Genomic DNA, 16,717 nt, shown 5'->3' with positions numbered 1-16,717 from the left:
CTACTCTAATGCAAGCAGTACAGAGGAGAATAGGCGATATCTGGTGATCAAGGGGGGGCTTGCCTGGTTGCTCTGGCAAGAGAGAGGGGTCGTCAACTCTGTAGTCGAACCGGGCAGCAGCGGCATCGTTCTCGTAGTCTACCGAAGAAAAGAGGGGGGAAGAAACAATAAATATAATGCAAAAAAATGCATGAGGATGCATGACATGACAAAGCGCGGTGCTAGGTGTGCCCTAACGCGGTAGTAGGTGATACCGGCGAAAGGGGGAAACATCCGGGAAAGTATCCCCGGTGTCTCGCCTTTTCGGACAAATGAATCAGAGGGGAAAAGTTGCGAGTTTGCTATGCTAGGGATGTGTGGCGGACGAACAGGCTGCGTATCCGGAATCGTCTCATCGTTCTGAGCAACTTTCATGTACATAGTTTTTCCATCCGAGCTACGGTTTATTTTATATTAATTTTAAAAGATTTAATCATTTTTAGAATTTATTTAATTATTTTAATACAACATTATCCAGAACAGTGTTTGATGACGTCAGCATGATGTATGTATGACGTCAGCAGTCAACCGTATAGTTGACCTGGTCAACCTAACAGGTGGGACCCACATGTCATACTCTGATTATTCTAATTAGGGTTTAACTAATCTAATTATTGTTTAATTAATTTAGCACTAGTTAATTAGGTTAATCACAACTAATTAATTAAGTTAAGTTAATTAATTAATATATTAATTTTATTATTATTTTTTAATTCTTTTTTTAATAAACCGTTCTTGGGTGTGGGCCCCTACTTGAAGTGGCCCAGGAGGAGGCTAACGGGTACTGGGCATCGGGCAGGCGGGTGACGTCACAGCCCTGCCCGACAGCGAGGCGAGGCTGGAATGGGGCTCCAGCGAGCGCGGCCAGCGTGGCGTCGGCCGCGGTAGGTGGAGCGAGGGGGAACCGGCAGCGAACGGCGCCGGCGAAGGGCGGCACCGACGGAGGGTGGTGGCGGCGGTTGGTGGAGGCCACGGCTCCAGCGAGCACGCGCGGAAGGCTAGGCGGGCGCACGTGGAGGGAGGGGCCCGGGGCAGTTGCGCAACGGCGGCGCGGTCGGGCCGGCAAGCGAGCATGGGCTCCGGCGACAGGGGCATTCCATGGCGCGCGTGGGAGGGCGAGGTAGGGCGCGGGCCGGTGGTGAACGGTGCGGTGGTGCGTGTACGCGTGTTCAACCTCGAGCAGAGGCAGGGAAGGAGGAGGAGGAGGCCGTGGCCTCACCGGGATTCGTAGGGTCCGGGCAGCCGTGCGTGAGGAGGAGGACGGAGACGGCGCAGACGGAGTGGAGGCAGGCCGGCGAGGAGGAGGAAGCAGGCCGGCGGGGAGGTCCGGCGTCGTGGCCTCCGGCGAGCTCTCCTCGGGCGGCGACGTCGAGGCGATCCGGCGACGGCAAGGGATCGGGCTCGGGGAAAGTGGTCGGGGCGTATCCAGCGACAAGGGCAAGGTGGAGGTGGGACGATGTGGCGACGAGGAGCGCCGGCGGCATCGGCAGGGGCGGGGCGCCGAAGTGATGGGGTCGGGGCGCCGCTTCCCCCGATCCAGATCGGGGGGGCGAGGGAGACGCGGGTGGGGGGGAAGTGAGGTGGGTCGTGGGTTAGGGTTTCCTCCCTGGTGGGGATATGGAGGGGGGTGGGTCGGCCGGCTGGGCCAGTCGGCTGGGCCTTTGCCCAGTTGGGCTGGCCAGCTGGGCCACAGAAGGCCCAGTGGGGGTGCCTCTTTTTATTTTTAGTTAGATTTGTCTTTTCCTTTTATTTATTTCATTTTTCTATTTTATTTCATTTTAATATATTTAGACATTTTCAAAAAGGGTGTTTGTTGCACTATAATCACCTAGGCATTTAATTGCACACTCCGAACATTTTAGTTTAATATTTTGAAAACTTTGTCGCTTGACATTAATTTGAATTTGAATTTGAAAAGGTATCGAATCATTGCGAGGTTAGCAACAGTAAGAGTGGTGATGTGGCATCATTAACAGAGGTTACTGTAGCTTGATTATCCGGGCGTCACAGGTTTTCTCCTATCGGCGTGCTGTCCTCCTCGACCTTCAGCATGGCCATGAGCACGGGGTCGATGCCGCAGCCCGTTGCCAGGGTCGGCTCCTCCTCTGCCCCGCCACCGCTCTCCTTCTGGTCGGGGGTTTCACCCCGGCCTCGGTTCGCTGCGACTGCGCAAGCTCCGGTGAGTCAAACCCCCAATGCTTGCTCGTAGATGTAGATTAGGGGTTTATTTTCTTAGGCATGTGCTAGTAGTTAGTGGATTCGGTCGGATTAGATAGGATTCAAGTAGATCCGATTGGATGCGATCCCAATCGAATCCAATCGCACCGATCTGTTCTTGTTTCCTACAGTGTGTGTCCTAGGATAATTTTTTTTTCTGCTGCTACTAGTGTGTCCTAGGATCTGTGTTCATGCTAGGGTTTGTGTTGATTGTTATACGTGCATGTAGTAGGACCATTTTCGGATGATGTCAAATGTGCATGGGTTCACATGGGTGCTATTGGCACTTGTTGTTGCCGTCTTTAGATGTTTCCATGCTTAGGATAGTGCAGTGATGAGTGGCAGTTACAGAAAAGCAGATGCCACTGATTAGTGGCATTTGCTCATGGGCAAGTACCACTGATCAGTGGCACTTGCTGTTCAGCAAATGCCACTGATCAGTGGACTTGCACAAGAGCAAATGCCACTGATCAGTGGCACTTGCGGTTGGGCAAGTCCACTGATCAGTGGCATTTTCCTAACATCAAGTGCTCATTTTGCAAAGAGTTTGTGCACTAATACTTGTCATCTTACCTGACGAGATATTGAAGAGTGACTGGGATGTGGCGGATGGAGGAGCTTAGGTGGTGGCCAGAGCTAAGCGCGCCGAGGATTTCATCCCCACAAACAGGTGGCTCAGGACGGTGGACCTGCCTGGTAGGATCGCCTTCATGAGCTTGCCTCGTTCAAGGGGACGATCTTCGAGGCAGGGCCATGAGGAGGGGGCCCGGGAGCCATTGCGCTTCTACCAGCAGATCAAGGACAACGAGGACCTCGACATGCTCATCGCCCCTTCGAAGTTCGTGAAGGTGATGAACACCTGCCTGGTCATCAAGCAGCTCCCGCGTGTGGTCAGGCTGTCGGCGAACAAGCGGTGCATGTTCTGGGTGCAGGTCTAGCACTTCAAGGAGCACATGGTGCTTGGTCGGGGCTGGAACTACTTCTGCCGCCACCACCGGATCGTCCACGGCGACCTCGTCATTGTGCGCATCTCAGGACTCGGACTGAAGGTTCAGATCTACAACCACGATTCCTCAGTCATGTATAGGTTTCATTGCAGCAGGCACAACTGTGTTGGTGGCATTGAGCATGCTATGTAGTTAAGTAGGGTGTTAGTGTTGAACTTTTATGGTGTGTGGCTAGACTTATGGTACTTGTGCTGGGAACTTGTTAATATTTTGGCCAGGAGCAGCACCTTGGCGTGGAGCAGGGAAGGAGGATGCCCCTGCTGTTAATCAGCAGTTTGCTGTCATTTCTTTGCTTGCTTGCTTGCTTTATTTGATCTTGCTTTGTTTGTGTTGTTGTGCTGATCAGGTGGTGGTAAGGCCACCACATTTGAGTGGGGTGAGTAGAACACAAACTCTATTTGCAACCAAACAGCTGAAGTTTGCATCTGCTCACACCCTAAGCACAAAAATGGCAATCAAACAGCAGGAGGGTAAGTGCCCCTCCATGCGATGCAGGCAATCAAACAGGTTGCATCTGTTGCATATGAGGCTGCATTTCAAGAACCAGGCTGGTTGGAGATGGACTTGCAATGCAGCTACTGTTGCAAACTAGAACCAAACACGCCCTTCGTGTTTCTTCAAGTAATCTATAAGAGAGACACAAAGACATGTTTAGACTGCTAGCGATAGGGTAACACTCTACTCCCGTTCTTGGATGCAATACAAGTGCTTGGAGGACTAAGTACGGTGCTCATTGGTGGCTAAATGGGGTGCTCGGGGTATAGCCTCATGTTGCCTGAGCACCAGTTCTTCTTCCTATCTCCTCTAGCTAGCGCTCTTGGATCTCATGTTGCTTGTGATGTGTTGTTTTGTGGCTTTCTTGTTCGATACTCTAGGAATGGCCATGAGGCTCCCATTATATATGCCCAGGGGTACCACAATGGCACACCTGTACGTTTGGACATTACAAAGAATGGTGGGAGCCCGCCTTGCATAGTCTCCTTTGTCTTCAGTTTTGCAGGGGATAACCTGGTGATGTAGTCATTAGGTACCCAAGTGCGCTCGACAGTCTATCATGTCTTGTGGGTCCCATCTGTCATTGTTAGTCCTGATGTGACTCGAGGGCGTTGTTGTCTCTTATTCAAAAAGGAGCTTTGCACCGTCGCTTTCACCTAACCGATAAGGTACTTTATCATCCCAAGAAGTCAGCACCGCCTGTAAACGTAATGATGAACGTCTATGATACACATACCAGTGGTAGGATGTGCATCGTAGCTTGTACCCGCATTAAATGCATTGTCGGGGATGTGGCACACTCGTGGCCATGGGATCCGTCCGCATACATGACACGTGGTGCCGATGCTCGAGGCGCCGAGCACCTGCTCCGGACGTCATTGTTGGTGTCTCCATACTCGGTTTAACCGGAATGGGTTTTACTTAGGGCAAGTCTTCACAAGGATCTGCAGCCGCCATGTGTAGGTACTGAAATAATATCCTTCTGGATGCTGTAATATCCTTCCCTAGTTGGAGTAGGAGTAGGTTTCCCCCCATCCCAATTATTATTGGGCTTGGGGGAGGGGGGGCGCCCCCACCTTGGCCGTCTCCTCCTCTCTTCCACCATGGCCCATTAAGGCCCATTAACTCCCCGGGGGTTCCGGTAACCCCCCGGTACTCCGAAAAAATGCCCGAATCACTCGAAACCTTTCTGGTGTCCAAACATAGCCTTCCAATATATCCATCTTTATGTCTCGGCCATTTAGAGACTCCTCGTCATGTCTGTGATCACATCCGGGACTCCGAACAACCTTCGGTACATCAAAATACATAAACTCATAATACTAATCGTCATCGAACGTTAAGCGTGCGGACCCTACGGGTTCGAGAACTATGTAGACCGAGACTATCTCCGGTCAATAACCAATAGAGGAACCTGGATGCTCATATTGGCTCCTACATATTCTACGAAGATCTTTATCGGTCAAACCGCATAACAACTTACGTTGTTCCCTTTGTCATCGGTATGTTACTTGCCCGAGATTCGACTGTTGGTATCATCATACCTACTTCAATCTCGTTACCGACAAGTCTCTTTACTCGTTCTGTAATGCATCATCCCACAACTAACTCATTAGTCACATTGCTTGCAAGGCTTATAGTGATGTGCATTATCGAGAGGGCCCAGAGATACCTCTCCGAAACACGGAGTGACAAATCCTAATCTCGATCTATGCCAACCCAACAAACACCTTCGGAGACACCTATAGAGCACCTTTATAATCACCCATTTACGTTGTGACGTTTGATAGCACACAAGGTGTTCCTCCGGTATTTGGGAGTTGCATAATCTCATAGTCCGAGGAACATGTATAAGTCATGAAGAAAGCAGTAGCAATGAAACTGTAACGATCATAATGCTAAGCTAACGGATGGGTCATGTCCATCACATCATTCTCCTAATGATGTGATCCCGTTCATCACATGACAACACATGTCTATGGTTAGGAAATTTAACCATCTTTGATTAACGAGCTAGTCAAGTAGAGGCATACTAGGGACACTATGTTTTGTCTATGTATTCACACATGTACTAAGTTTCCAGTTAATGCAATTCTAGCATGAATAATAAACATTTATCATGAAATAAGAAAATAAATAATAACTTTATTATTGCCTCTAGGGCATATTTCCTTCACATTGGTGGCTAAATGGGGTGCTCGGGGTACAGCCTCATGTTGCCCGAGCACCGGTTCTTCTTCCTATCTCCTCTAGCTAGTGCTCTTGGATCTCATGTTGCTTGTGATGTGTTGTTTTGTGGCTTTGTTGTTTGATACTCTAGGAATATCCATGATGCTCCCCTTATTTAGCCCGGGGGTACCACAATGGCACACATGTATGTTTGGACATTACAAAGAATGGTGGGTGCCCGCCTTGCATAGTCTCCTTTGTCTTCGATTTTGCAGGGGATAACTGGTGATGTAGTCGTTAGGTACCCAAGTGCGCCCGACAGTCTATCATGTCATGTGGGGTCCCATCTGTCATTGTCAGCCCTGATGTGACTCAAGGGCGCCGTCGTCTCTTATTCAAAAAGGAGCTTCGCACCGTCGTTTTCACCTAACCGATAAGGTACTTTATCATCCCAAGACGCCAGCACCGCCTGTAAACATAATGATGAACGTCTATAATACACATACCAGTGGTAGGATGTGCATCGTAGCTTGTACCCACATTAAATACACTGTCGGGATGTGGCACACTCATGGCCATGGGATCCGTCCGCATACACGACACATGGTGCCGATGCTCGAGGCACCGAGCACCTGCTCCAGACGTCATTGTTGGCGTTTCCAGACTCGGTTTAACCGGAGTGGGTTTTACTTAGGGCAAGTCTTCACAAGTATCTGCATGCCGCCATGTGTAGGTATTGAAATAATATCCTTCTAGATGATGTAGTATTCTTGAGGGGAATGAAATTTTGATGTGCCTTTTTTGTATACGGGCATGGCATTCGGGTTGGCCCATCTGTCGGTTCGGGGTATACCCTAGTTTTTATTATGCCGATAGTGACTCTGCTAGACCACCCATTTTGACTTGCGATCGTCATACATCGGTTATTATGGTTATTGACGCGATATGACAGCTCTGCTATAATTGCTTTTACAACTTACAACCATGATCACAACCAAAAGATATTACTCAAAAGGAAAACATAAATGCTCACGCAAGCGTTGCATCTCGAACCATGGGATTATTATGGCTATCAACGTGATATGACGATTATACTATATAATTTCTTTTAGAACTACCAAAAGATATTACTCGAAAGAAAAATATAAATGCTCACCCAAGCATTGCTCCTATGGTAGGCTCCGCACCATAGCGTGTACCCACGTTAAATGCATGGTCGGGATGTGGCGCACATGTGGCCGTGGAACCTATCCACATGTGCGGCACGTTACCGGTGTGTGCCGGTGCTCGAGGCGCCGACCACTTGCTCTAGACGTCATTGTTGGCATTTCCAGACTCGGTTTAACCGGAGTGAGTTTTACTTAAGGAAAGTCTTCACAAGGATCTGCATGCCACCATGTGTAGGTACTGAAATAATATCCTTCTGGATGTTGTAGTATTCTTGAGGGGAATGAAATTCTGATGTGCCTTTTTTGTATACGGGTGTGGCATTTGGGTTGGCCCATCTGTCGGTTCGGGGTATACCCCAGTTTTTATTATGCCGATAGTGACTCTGCTAGACCGCCCATTTTGACTTGCGATCATCATACATCGGTTATTATGGCTATCGACGTGATATGACGACTCTGCTGTAATTGTTTTTACAACTTACAACCATGATCACAACCAAAAGATATCTCTACTAAAAAAGAGCGTAAGGTTCCCATTTCACCTTTCTTCCCACCACCCCTTCATCCAACCTTCCATGTATATAATAATCAATCACCTTAATTCACTACCTTCTGAACCAATTCCACTTTAATTTATTTACCAAACTTCTAATCAAAATGTAAGGTAATCTCTGTTATTTAAAAAGAACATAAGGTTCCCATTTCACCTTTCTTGCCACCACCCCTTCGTCCGACCTTCCATGTGATAATCAATTACCTTAATTTACTTACCTTCTGAACCAATTTCACTTTAATTTACTTACCTTCTGAACCAATTCAACTTTAATTTACTTATCAAACTTCTAATCAAAATATAAGGTAATTCACGGTCAGAATTTGATGAACATTTATTTACACAATTGAATTATTATTGGCACGTAAATCACAAGCTAACGTATTAGAATATTTATATCCCGTTGCAACGCACGAGCAATGTTCTAGTTACTCAAAAGGAAAACATAAATGTTCATGCAAGCGCTGCATCTCAAACCATGGGATTATTATGGCTATCAACGTGATATGACGATTATACTAAAAAATTTCTTTTAGAACTACCAAAATATATTACTCGAAAGAAAAACATAAATGCTCACCCAAGCATTGCTCCTATGGTAGGCTCCACACCATAGCGTGTACCCACGTTAAATGTGTGGTCGGGGATGTGGCGCACACGTGGCCGTGGGGCATGTCTGCATGTGCGGCACGTTTGCCGAAGCGTGCCGGTGCTCGAGGCGCCGAGCACCTGCTCTAGACGTCATTGTTGGCGTTTCCAGACTCAGTTCAACCGGAGTGGGTTTTACTTAGGATAAGTCCTCACAAGGATCTGCATGCCGCTATGTGTAGGTACTGAAATAATCTACTTCTGAATGTTGTAGTATTCCTAGGGGAATGAAATCACAATGTGCCTTTTTCGTATATTACTAACTTGGCTTTTGGGATGGCACATCTGTCGGTAAGCTCGGCGTATACATCGGTTTTTTTTCCTGCCGACAAGAACTCTGTTAGATTGCCCATTTTGACCGTGATAGTCACACGGGTAGTTATTTATGGCTATCGATGCGATAGGACGACTCTACTATAACTGCTTTTAAAACTTACAACCATGATTACAACCAAAAGATACTTCCTCCGTCCGAAAATACTTGTCATCAAAATGAATAAAAAGGAACGTATCTAGAACTAAAATACATTTAGATACATCTTCTTTTATTCATTTTGATGACAAGTATTTCCGGACGGAGGGAGTATTACTCATCATCCTATCACCTGACAAAAACGAAAAAAAAAACGAAAAAAAGAAGACCCGGGATATATTGTAGATTCAACCATACATAATCCAGATGAATATGACAATGTAATCTTACGTTCTACTATCTGTGCCACGTCATTTTGTCGGATTATTATGGAAATCAAGATTACCCTCAACAAAATATGGCAACTGCAGTTTGATTGAATGGAAACAAGAATGAAAAGATTGCGTTGCCAAGACAAGAGCAAGGGACACAAAGGAAGGAGGGAATGCAAATCAAGACAAACCAAAAAACGAAGAGAATAGAAGGCGCATACATACCAGTAGCCAGTAGGTAGTCTCCATCACTTTGACTTCGGAGCAACCGCGACCACGTCGGTAGCATAAAGCTTTCGCCCGTAGCACAATAGCCCACGGCTGGCTCGGCTGAGAGGGACAGGGAAGGCGGAAGGCGGAGGCAGAGGCTGGGCGGCACAGGCGGCGCCGTCACTCTCTGTTCTTGCGCTCATCTCAGAGGCGGCGGCAGGCAAGGTACGCATATTCCTCGGTCGCCGAGAATCGCTGGGTGAATTTTGTTCTTGATCCGTGGCAATCGTGTCTCTGTCCCTCCCTTTCGCCCCCTTCTCCGCCCAGCAGAAGATTGCCCGGATATACTCTAGATTCTGCCCCTTTTCCCCTTTTGTTCTTGGAGCGGCGTCTCTAACATGTCATCAGATCAGAATTGAGCCGGGAAATATACTGTGTGCGATGTTAAAGGGGTCGAGATTGATAAAATAGTGCTTATTCGCCGATAATAATAAGAATATCAAGATTGGATTTTACTGTTCTTCTTTGGAAATTCGAGCTCTTTTAGGTATTAGAAAAGTCCTGGCTGCTATGTTTAAGAGTACAACTTAAGCTGTATTTATTTGGAGAGTGTGATTTTGTACTTCCTCCAGAGCACCAGTAATTGCTGAAATTTGGTTCCTAGTCGGTCTAGAAATGGAAAGAGGAATAATACACGGCAATCATCAGCTTCTAATGCAACTCCGAATCCTAATCCTGAATGCTCCTTCAGTTAAGATGGTAGTCAGAACAGGGTTTTTATCTGCAGTGTTGCATTGATTGATTGATTGATTACAGTGTTCATTAGCTGCAAATTGCTGCAGGGGAGCGTCACGGTTCAGCAATGGCAGCTCCGAATACCTACGCTGTCCATCTCTCCTCGGAGACCCACAAGATCGAGGCCTGGTGCGAATCGGACGAGGCTCTGGCTAAGCAACTGCAAGAGGAGGAGGATTCGCTCGCTACAAGGGAATTTGCCGGTAATAATATAGTGCCACTGCTCCCACCGAGCATCTTTTGCGTTGTTTGAGGTGGATTCATTAGCTGTTATCAACTAATGCTCACGCGTGCTACATGTTGATGCTGCATTGTTTTCAGGCAGCGTGTCCTTGGAACCATCATCACCAGCTGTTGAGTATAGGCCTGCCAATAATGCAGCTCAGGTTTGTTGCTTCTCTACTCTTTTGTTTCCTTTGGTTGCCTCATTGGGATCATCAGCACATTCCTTGGAAAGGGATTCCAAATGTGTGCACTGAATATTTTTTGAAGGGGGGCACAGAATGATGAGTTGATGACAATCTGTTTATGCAGGTGGCGACAGAAGATAATGTCGACCCGGATAATATGTCATACGAGGTATGCTGTTTTGCTTTTGCCGAATAAACGTTCTTTGACGGTTTTGAGAGAACAAACAATTTTCTGAACACATATTGTGCCAATGTAGCTCACTTATATATACTACCTGCTCTCATACAAAAGGTTTAAGGTTGTGTTATAGAGTACTACTACTTTGTTCCCATGATTTGACATTAAAAACAATTGGACATAAAGAGACACACTTTGATTGAGATCTTGTAGCACATGAAAATCTCATCTCTGAGCAACTTTTCACTATTGTTTTGTTGTTTTGTAGCAACTACAAGCAATTGGTGAAGAAGTAGGAACTCAATCCAGAGGATTATCTGATGACCTGATAAGCTACCTGGAGCCTTTTAGGAACAAATGCAACTTCTTCTCCTGCAAAAAGAATACCGATGAGTACGTGACAGTTAGTTTTACTCTGAATCGATCATCATTTTGTAACCCTAAGATGAACATATAATCGTGTGATACCCCCATGCAGATGTGTGATCTGCAAATCGAACTATAAAAGCCTACAGAAGTTGATAAGATTGCCCTGCAGCCATTGTTACCATGCAGGTTGCATAACTCGCTGGCTTAAGATTAACAAGGTAAAACTCAGTTTTTTCTTCTTCTCTAAATATTATTCGATTTTATTTTGATAGACTACAATTAAAATGTAAGTTTTTTGTCCTCTGTGAATAGATACTGTATGTTAATATTAACCTGCTATGTCGCTCGACAAAAGCAGATATTATCTGGACTCCATATCAAAATTCTCTGTTGTCTGATATCTTGGTGTACAATCCTCTGTTGTTTGATATTCAGAGGATTATTTGATTCTTTTTCTGATATGCACCTTTATTTTCATTCAGGCATGCCCTGTCTGCAATGAGGAGGTATTCGGTTAACTTGCGATGTTTGTGGAGATGTTGTGGCCTCGTCGCCGCATCATGATAATGGGCAATCTTGGTCTCCTACAGCCTATTATGCTATAAAATACTCGATGGTCTAGCGTGCTTTAAGAAAACTGTATTTTGGATCATGGCATGTTTGATGAGCCCCAACTTAGTTTTGTCATTAAAATGATGATAAATATGTGTGGACAGTGGGTTATATGGTTGCCAATTTTCCGAGAATGCAACTGAGCAGGAGCAGTTAAGTAGATGATGTGGTTTGCCATGTGTTGCACCCTCTTTACACCAGCCCACTGTGTAAAGTCTGAAGCATGATTGTAAATGTTATATAGATGTGTCTCTCTTATATACTTTGGAACATACTCCCTTCGTAAAGAAGTAAAGTGGTGATCAAAACGCTCTTATATTTCTTTACGGAGGGAGTACAAACAAGTGTGTTGCGAGGTTTCTGAAAATTCAGAAACAAATGGCATATGCAAAAATTATAATCGAATGAACTATGTTTTTTAAGTTTTGTGAATACGACTTTGTTTGTGGTCTATGATACAATGACGAGCATGAATATAACTATATGCCCTCTACTTTTATTTTTACGCGGGCCACAAAATTCTAACCATTTCATGAAATCATGACGACTTGACATAATACCTCACAACCATTTCAATGCTTGTTTTCTAAATAAAAAAATGAATTTCTGGAGGAAGAAAAGCAACTTAGCAAGTTCTTGTGAGCCCAAAATCGCCAACAATCTATCGATATTCACCATGATCACATGGTACTCTCTCTACGCCCAATGGACCTTCCTCTACTGCGCCAGGAAGAGAAATGGAAACACACTTATACCAATCTAGAATAGGAACTCATTCCTATTAATTAATTTCAGTTAGTTCTTTTGTCCAAGCAAGATAAGTTTTAGTGCAATCTGGATCTCTGCATCTTCTCAGTGGAGAGTTTGCTATCCTTCTCTTCTCTGAGTGATGTTGCAGCAGGGGCTCAGCAAAGGCTGCACACCAATATTAATATCCTTGGATCCTGGATTAGCATTGGATCTCAGTGTCATTGGTTGCCTAAACAATGCTGATCTATTGCAAATGCTATTAACTAATAGTTAAATAATCATGGAGCATGATGATCCATTGCAAATGGTACTATTAACTAATAATTAATTAAGCTCCATGATCCAATGCTGACACTGATCCACTCCATCCGGTGTAGATTCCAGTGCTGATAGGTGTTCCTGTTGGCATCTCATCTTTTAAAAAGTTTAAGTTGTTCTTTCCCTGATAAATCATCATTCCCTGGTTAGTTGAATAAAGTTGTAAAGTGTGGATGTGGTGTCATGCAACCAACATCACAAATCTTATCTGGGTTCGCTGTCACGCATGATCTCATCCGGTTGGCATCCTCAGTGTCAGCAACAGGTGTTTAGCACCAGAACAGGCCGTCCTTTGTGCAATGGCTATGTTGTCATGAGCACACCCCATCCCCATTCACACGCCCCAATGGAATGGCATGTCCCCAACAAACAATTTTCCACCCGTGCTTTTGTTTTGCTGTTCATGATCTCTTTGCTTTTAGTGAAGCTTTAAGAAAACTAGAGAAAATACCCTGTGCGTTGCTGCGGGAATTGGATGCAATCATAGTGTCATGGTGAGTTGACATAATTGCATGTTAACAGAATTAAATTTAGTGGGACATACATGGTGGCATACTGAGTTTGACATAATTGCATGTTAAGACAATTGAGTTAGTGGAGATAAACTATTTAGGCATCATATATGATTTGTAGAGTTTCAAATCCTTGAAACATTTCTTGTATTGTTGTTTGATTTGTTGGACCAGAAACCTCAAGATTTCTCTATTTGCAGGCCACAAGGGAGTTGAGGGAGTAAGTTAAAAATAAAAAGGAACTCGAGGAGAATTTGATCCAACCAAGGTTTGGAACACAAGGATCAGAACATAGCAAAGGCAAACATGTATATCTGTCACTGAACTCGCAATTTACAAGGTGTGACATGCTTGATGCTCCTATACAGGGACAAGAGGAAATAAAAAATCACTCACCCCTCCAATTACATTCACATTACAGGACTGAAAAAACACCGACAGCCGCAAGCGCACACGACGGAGGAAGTAAGCAAAACCATATTGTTTCTATAGATATCGAGCTTAATGTGCTCACTAAAACTACTCATAACTCCCAGGTCCCTTTTTCCGCGCAAGGCATTTGGGTTTTATAACCACTGAATCCATACACAGGCCTCCTTTTGTGTGTGTGCAGTCTATCTGAACCATTGCAAACTTGATATTCAGTGGCCCGTTCGAGTCCTTCACGACGAAATCGCCGACATGATGATAGATCCAGACGCCTGGATCAGTTAGGTAACACTTGGACTGGGCCTGCTGCCCATCCGAAGTCGATAGCTGGAAGCGCACCGGCTTTACGTCCCACCCATGGATGTGCTCGGCACTGTAAACCCGGCGACCGAGCCGCTTGAAAGGCCTGCCGAGGTGAATTCGGAAAAACAGGCTGTATGTACCTTCTGGGAAGCAGAACTCAACCTCCCCTCTGACTTCAAACCACCAGATTTGGGAGAGATAAGCAACCGAACGGAACCTGCAGAAAAAGCAGCATGCTTATCAGGACTTCTCTTATCTGCCAAATGTTTAGAACATTGTGGCTCTATAACCATATACAGTTGAGAAAGCACAACTGTACAAACACATAAAATACACACTTATGCGTAGTCGTATGCCGGTAAAGCAAACATGCTCAATTATCTCACATGAAAGGCATGATTAACAAAGCAAACATGCTCAATTATCTCACATGAAAGGCACCAATGCATCATAAGAAACAACTACTGCTTATCATGTTCCAACGGCCATACACTTCAGGGGCCACTGCAGATAACCACACCCCTAGTTGGTGACATGTGGAAGTAGTGTGTTGTTCACAATCCCGCCTTCTTTTGCTTTTATTATCAAGACAAGCTAACTGTCAGTTGCAACTTGTAACATGAGTTGAACACAGGGAGTGTTGATGTAGTTTGCATCATTTGGAGTTCAAGTGGCTAAACATACGAATAGCGGGAAGTGCTGCTCAGCTTCGGCGATACGCACCAGGAGTTCAGATACTCATCCACAAAGAAAAAAGAGAGAAGTCATGGCATAAAGTTTCTATTAATGAGGACCATTATAAGCTGTCGTATTTGGTTTTGATGAAAGCACCTTGATTCATCATTTGGAATGAAGTTCCAGTATCTCCTGTCATCGATGCCTGTGATCGAAAGCGCCCTCGAATAGATTGTCATGCAGGTGCCTCCACCAGCCTTGTCGAGCCAGAACTCCTGTTCAACGGACCAGATACTGAATTTCAGTTGCAGTAGCAAACTAGCAATAACAAATTAGCAACAGTAATTCAAGGAAAATAAAAGAAACTAATCAAACAAGCTCATCTTCAAATCGGCGTTTGAAACTAATTAGACTTCTCCGTAAACCTTATTTAAAACTCAAATTCCTGCACTTTAATAACACAAACTTCACCCCCAAAAAAACTCATATTCCTGCACCTTTATTAATACAAACAATACCCCAAAATAAAACTCAAACTCCCGCAGTTTTATTAATTTGCAGGCATACTAATTTGCACAAGGTTTTGTCATAAATTTTAAAACAAATTGCCTGGAAATTTTCAATATTTTTAACAGATACAGTGGCGATGTTCACCGCAAAGATGGGACAAAGTACGCACCTTGGTGCCGCCGTCGAGGGAGTTGCGGCGGGAGAGCCGCGCATACACCTCCTTCTTTGGGATAGCCTCCGCCTCCAACGCGGCGGCTTCCTCGTCGCCACCGCCGGCGGCGGCGAGGAGGCGCGCGTAGTTGCGCGGCAGCTTGGCCTCCCAGACGGCGTCCCCGGACGCGGCGCCGCGGAAGGTGCGGCTGAGCCGCGCCATCCCGCAGATCTCCGTCGGGTTCAGCCTGAGCATCACCTCGGCGACGCAGTTCTCCGGCAGGTCCCCCAGCGCCGTGCCCCCGCCCCGCCTCGCCGACGACCCCACGGCGCCCATGGATGACTCGCTCGACCGAGAAGAGGGAAACAGCCGCCCGCCGGAAGCTCAACAGTAGAGGGTGAGCAGCTTGGAGAGCAGCAGCAGGGACGCCGGCGACTTGGAGAAGAGCGGCGGGTTACGCCTCACCGCCGAAAGGCCCATCCCTCCGGTGCCACTGCCACCTCGCTTGCCGTCGGAAAGCGGAGAACCCCGGACGTCGTCGTCGTCGTCGTCGCCCTCGCCTGTCCCAGTCCCAGCAAGTTCTTGCACCGGCCGGATCGAACTGATTCTTGTTCCGCCCGACTGTGGCTGGTCGATCGAAGAAGGTTCTGGCTCCCGAGCTTGCTTTATGCGCTCGGTTGCTTGATCTTGGCGTCTGCCGGGTTAGGCTGGTGCTGAGGCAGGGAGCGGAAACGGGGTAGCGGCTGCGCCAAGGGAGTGGAAGTTGTGGAAGACGACCGCGCGCAGCCGCAAGGGAAAGTTGGTTTTGTTCTTGCCCGTGGGGGGAGAGGGGCGGCGCACAAGATTTCTCCCCTTTTTCCCCACTCGGTGCTCGGTGGTGGTAGCCGCGTGTCGCGAGGTGGTTTCGTGCTCGTCTGCCACCCGCTCCTCGGTGCGAGTCGCTGTCCGGAAGACGATGATTCACCCAGTTCACCTTCCGTCTCCTACTGGCCGTTGAAATCGACTGACTGCTATTGTGTGCCTCAATTGTTACTGTCGAGCAAAGCAAAATGTCTACTTTGTTCTTTGTCTAACGATCGTTTTTTTTCCTTTTGCAAGGAGAAATTGGCCATTGGACAATTTACTTTTTTGATTTTTTTTAGAGAATAAGGCTCGGGCCGGCCGAGGAAGAATAAAAAGAGCAACCAGAAGCGCAAGGAAAAGGCAGCTGTTGAGGGTTCTCGCACTCACAGTACCGGCAAGAAGGCCAAGACCGAAGCCCCCGGCAAGGAAGTTGCCGCGTGCACTGATTGCCGGGAGGCTGCGGCGGCCGAAAAGGCTGGGAAGGCCGATGGATCGTACTACAAGATCCACCGGACCAAGGGCCATGACCTCCAAGAGTGTCACCAAGTTGAGCAACTTGTCAAGAAGCAGAAAGCCGAGTACGAGAAACGTGTGAAGAAAAGGGACCATGAAGGGGTTGGCGGGAAGGGCCGAGACGGCAGAGGAGGCCGCCGCGGCAAGATTCCCCAGCA

General features: G+C 46.5%; 2 protein-coding genes across 2 annotated transcripts; one reads left to right on the top strand and one right to left on the bottom strand.

Annotated features, from left to right (window-relative positions):
* Window positions 1-9,283: 9,283 nt before the first annotated feature.
* On the top strand, window positions 9,284-11,813 carry LOC119311209 (E3 ubiquitin-protein ligase BIG BROTHER-like). Its single transcript, XM_037586847.1, has 7 exons — window positions 9,284-9,416; window positions 10,034-10,189; window positions 10,308-10,372; window positions 10,521-10,565; window positions 10,843-10,967; window positions 11,053-11,161; window positions 11,426-11,813. The coding sequence occupies exons 2-7, from the start codon at window positions 10,054-10,056 to the stop codon at window positions 11,459-11,461; spliced, it is 516 nt and encodes a 171-aa protein (XP_037442744.1). The 5' UTR covers window positions 9,284-9,416; window positions 10,034-10,053; the 3' UTR covers window positions 11,462-11,813.
* A 1,614-nt stretch (window positions 11,814-13,427) lies between these two features.
* LOC119311208 (F-box protein PP2-A13-like) lies at window positions 13,428-16,086 on the bottom strand. The gene is made up of 3 exons (XM_037586846.1): window positions 15,222-16,086; window positions 14,699-14,817; window positions 13,428-14,084 (listed from the first exon to the last, which is right to left on the bottom strand). The coding sequence occupies exons 1-3, from the start codon at window positions 15,537-15,539 to the stop codon at window positions 13,655-13,657; spliced, it is 867 nt and encodes a 288-aa protein (XP_037442743.1). The 5' UTR covers window positions 15,540-16,086; the 3' UTR covers window positions 13,428-13,654.
* Window positions 16,087-16,717: the final 631 nt, after the last annotated feature.

This window comes from Triticum dicoccoides, chromosome 5B (genome assembly GCF_002162155.2).
Source record: "Triticum dicoccoides isolate Atlit2015 ecotype Zavitan chromosome 5B, WEW_v2.0, whole genome shotgun sequence".
Classification (NCBI taxonomy): Eukaryota; Viridiplantae; Streptophyta; class Magnoliopsida; order Poales; family Poaceae; genus Triticum; species Triticum dicoccoides.
This window is presented reverse-complemented; position numbering and strand designations above follow the sequence as displayed.